The 4,583-nt window shown below is 45.2% G+C and overlaps 1 protein-coding gene across 2 annotated transcripts; it reads right to left on the bottom strand.

Annotated features, from left to right (window-relative positions):
* Window positions 1-4,583, bottom strand: LOC135112376 (uncharacterized). 2 transcript variants are annotated; one of them, XM_064026778.1, is made up of 3 exons: window positions 3,300-4,583; window positions 1,204-1,379; window positions 1-612 (listed from the first exon to the last, which is right to left on the bottom strand). In XM_064026778.1, the coding sequence occupies exons 1-3, from the start codon at window positions 4,384-4,386 to the stop codon at window positions 493-495; spliced, it is 1,383 nt and encodes a 460-aa protein (XP_063882848.1). In that variant the 5' UTR covers window positions 4,387-4,583; the 3' UTR covers window positions 1-492. The 2 variants fall into 2 exon arrangements, with proteins under 2 accessions (XP_063882848.1, XP_063882847.1); XM_064026777.1 differs by having other exon boundaries at window positions 352-630; window positions 3,300-4,526.

The following is a 4,583-nucleotide window of genomic DNA, read 5'->3' as shown; positions in this document are numbered from 1 at the left end:
TTTCATAGAACAGACCAGTTCAAATACTGCAATATAACCACAGTACACAGTTCAAATATCAATGCCCAGCAACCTGACCACAGCATTGCCTTATAAATTGCACCAATTGAGACACTCCTTTGGCAAGGCAGCTAAATGTGAAGTATTTGGTTTGACAGCCAACTTGGCAGGGAGAAGAAGGGCAGGACAGACTGAGAAAGGAAAAGGAGTACATGAAATTTTGGGTGTCGTTGCTTCCCCACAGAGGAAGTATCTTACCACAAACACATGTAGGCTTTCAGCACAGTATAACAGCAGCCTGTTATGATGGAAGGGTACAGTTTGTTGCAGGATGCAATTCCACCTTCACTTGCAGGCAAAACACTGATCAATGCACTTCTGTGCCTGGTGAGTCAAAAATATAAAAACAACGAACAGATTGCTCCTCAAGGGGCTTCTGGTGAACTGTTCATTAGTCCAGCTTTGCATAATGGCCTTCCTGCAGGATCACGGTCAGTAGTGCCCCTCCTCCAGGTAACCTTTGATGCGGCTGGGAAGTGGCAGAGCTTGAATGTGGTCAACTCTTGTGTACTGGCGAATCACAAATCGGCAGAGGTACTGTAGGGATCGCACCTGAAGACATTTTGTGTACTAAAATTAGAATGCACAAACATACAGATAAGTAATATGCAACACTGAAATATATACAAAGCAAGAAAATAAATAGTATGTTGTAGTCTGACACATCCCTGGTTGATTTTTTAATGGAAGAAAAAAAAAAAAAAAATGCTGTTCATAATATCACTCCATAAAGGAAAATAAAAAGTAAAGGCCAGTTTTCTGATGTTTTAGACTTCTCTTTTTGAAACAGTTCAAATCACAGGCAGGAGGAAATATAGGAATAGGAAGAAAGTTCAGAGCTTACCACTCAAGAAGATGAAAGATATTGGTAAACTCTTGCATTAGCAAAGTGAAAGGAACAGAGATGAAAGTAAAGAGTCCTGTGCAGTAAAGCTGCAGGATGTGGGAGGCATGGAGCATCAGCCATCACCAGCATTCTGTTTAATGTCAGGTTATTCCATGGTCTCTCTCTGGGTTAGATGATTAATGACATGCCTCTAACTATCTCCATATACTGTATCAGCCTCATCAATGTCTAGTGCTGCCAGAAGTCCTACAACATACTGCTTCTGTATCTTCCTAGGCCTGCCCAGTATCACTCACCTGAGTAAATCTAGAGACAGGCTTGGTAAGCCTCACAGGGAAGGACGGGGAGCCCGGCACCCTTGCCCGGGAGAAGCAGAATACTCCTGACTCAGAATGACTCATACAGTGGTCAATGAGTCCCACCAGGCTGGTGTGGTCCTCATGCTCAGGGTGTGGGTAGAAGCTGAACCATCCTGCCAAGAAAGAAAACAAAGTCATTATGAAATTGGTCAAAGATTCTTTGTACATGTGACTGGAAGTGAAGAGTGAACACTTAAGGAATATATTTGCATGCTACATCAGTATATAAAAGCAAACATCAAATGTGTTAAGAGTAAGCCACACTAAACCCAGGAATTAATGCTAGCCAACTACTCATTTCCACGACTTGCAGCACTTCTCACCCACACAGAGCATGCTGCTTGGGGCATTTCTGCCCCACTCAAACTATTTCCACAGCACCCAAACCATACTCCATCTACCTGGAGCATTACTGCTTCACTCCACTCCAAGAATGCTCCCTCCATACAGACTATTTACCCTCCATCCACAGTATTCTTCTCCACTTCCAGCATCATGTTCCCTCCATCTGGAGTATTTCCCATCCACCTGGAGCATCTTTCCTCAACTTACTTAGAACATGTCCACTCCACCCACCAAGGTTGGAAAAAAACCCAACCTTTTTTTCTAAACCTAATTCAATTTTTGGGGGGTTTTATCATTTTTGGGAGGTTTTATTTATTTTTTTTGCTTATTCCTCATATCTGGATGTAAATCACTTTAAATAAGCAATTAAAAAGTAATCTGAAGTGAAACAAAATGTTTGAAGTGTTATCTGAAGGACAGACACTTGTTTAGGTCATGTTGATGCAGGTTGGTTCGGTTGGACAAAGCCTGTGTTAACTTGTCCTGTACAGGAAATGAACGGGCCAGGCCTAACTTCTTTTACATTTTTTTATGTAATGTACATATAGCTTTCTACTTGATGAAGTAGCCTTCCTACCCTTATTTTTTAACTAAAATGACACGTCAAGTCAAGAGATTTTAATTGGTAAATATCATAGGTCAGAAGTCATGACATGTCAACCCACTCCATGTCTGCCTACCCATCCCCACTCCCTCTTTGTTTCTACATTTCTCATATCCCCTCCCTATCTCCACCTAAGTCCCCTTTCTCTCTCTCTCTCTCTCTCTCTCTCTCTCTCTCTCTCTCTCTCTCTCTCTCTCTCTCTCTCTCTCTCTCACTGTATGTATGTATGTAAGTATGTATGAAGGATATGAGAAGTGGGACTGGGAGAGGAATGGGAAGGGGATGTGAAGGGGGAGAGGAAGAAGTTGAACCCAAGATTCACACCAAACTTCAATGGTCAAAGACAGCTCTAGCCAATGACAGCTGCCATATATATATATATATATATATATATATATATATATATATATATATATATATATATATATATATATATATATATATATAAAGTGTTGCTTTAGTTAGAAATATAGGTAAGAAAGCTGCTTCATCAAATAGGGAGTCATCTGTACATATTTAACCTTATTTACCAATATGACATAAAACTAAATTTTTATTTTTCTTATTTATTTATCTATTTATTTTTATTTTATTTAATTATTTATTTATTTTTTGTTACTTTAATACCAACCCTACCATCCACAGCATGTCCCATCCATTTAGAGCACAACCCCTCCACCTGGATAATTTTCCTTTCACCTGAATCATTTTCCCTCAGTCCACAGCATATCCCTTTTAACTAAAGCATGTTCTTTCTACCTGAACCATTCTCCTTTCACCCATAACATTCCTTCCACCCAGAACCAAAACATGCCGGGGTTCCTTCACCACACCTGTTACTGTACCACACTGCAAATAAGCTGCAAGTTTTTCTAAAGTACATTTTGTCTCGGTTCTTACACACTACACAAAACACAAATACATTCTTGTTTCTTTTACTACAGTACATATTATGAGGGAAAAAGCTGATATGTAATTTCCCTTCACAGTGAACACTTCACCTTATCTGACACAAGGAGAGCTTCAAATCATGTTATACATTGCCTCCGAAGAGTTGCACAAACATACGAATGTGAAGACGTACCATTGCTGTGCTCAATCCTGGTATGCAGCGTTTTGTTGTACGACCTGAAGCTGAGGCTGAAGAGGTACTTGTCGTCTGAGGAGTCCCGCACCAGGAAGGCCCCATCAGGCTGGTCAACAAGCTTCTCCTCTGCCTCGGCACGAGTGATGGGGCCCCAGTACCACCCAAATCTGGCCAGCCGGAAAAGTTCCTCAGCCAGACTGCGTTTGCTGGCATCCAGGCTGTCATCTTGAGACCCCCACAGCTCCCCGTAGGCTAGAGGGGAGGATGTTTCCGATATGGCACTGTGCTCCAGCCCCTCACTGCCCACCCTTGAGTCCACAGTGCCACTCACTGTCTCCACCAGAACCTGTGGCACCAAGTCTGTCGTGTCTGTCGTGCCACCGTCATAAGTGTTCGGGAAGGCTGCCACCTCAGTGGTCTCTATTATGTGGTTAGCCATCTTTCCAAACAGAGAGAGGGAGGCAACGGGCTGATCTGGCACTACTTGCTCTGTGCCCTGACCCCCCGAGCCCCTCACACTGTCCAGCTGCTGGTGTCCCCGTCCAACATCCAGCTGCTGGCTGTGCCCTCGACCAGTGTCCAGCTGGCTGTGGTGGTGCGGTCTGACGGTAGCCTCGCCCTCAGACAGCACCCTGGAGGAGGAGTTCTGCCTGGTGACTGGCGTATGCATGGGGCGGATGGCACGCTTGTTGTGCTGCCTCTTGTGCGTCTGTCCCCCGGACGTGTTCAGGCCATCACTGGAGGACTCCTCGCTAATGGACTGAGAGAAGGAGTCCCCAAAACTGTTGGAAAGACCTTCGAAACTTTTACTCTTCTTGGGCGAGCTGCAGCGAGACCCCTGGCACGCGTCAAGCTTCCCGCTCAGCTTCTTCTTGAGCGTCTGCAGGATGCCAGACTTGGACTTCTTCTTGCCTGCCTTGTCAGGGTTGTTGTTGGCAGTGCCAGTGTGTGCGGGGGGCGAGGTGGAGGAGGAGGAGCAGCCCACCAACACCTCAAACACCTCGCCATTGGCACTGCTCGCCCTCCTCCCTCCATGGCGCGGAGAACGGCTCAACAACTGAGACAAATTCACTTTTTTCATCATCTTTCCTCGGGATGGCCCCTCGGCTTGGAATCACCGCGGGACACGGCCATTGGATGGCAGTGGTACGCGGAAATCGAGGGAAAATAAGTGGAATCTCATCTGCACACCCACGCCCCCCCTGCCATCTTGTCGCCACTGGCAGCCTCAGCTCAGCCAGGCAGCCTCGCCTCGCCGAGACGCATTCCATTGCATTGACT

The sequence above is a fragment of the Scylla paramamosain genome, chromosome 23 (assembly GCF_035594125.1).
Source record: "Scylla paramamosain isolate STU-SP2022 chromosome 23, ASM3559412v1, whole genome shotgun sequence".
Lineage (NCBI taxonomy): Eukaryota > Metazoa > Arthropoda > Malacostraca > Decapoda > Portunidae > Scylla > Scylla paramamosain.
Note: the sequence above shows the minus strand (reverse complement) of the source record. Positions and strands in the feature narration are given on the sequence as shown.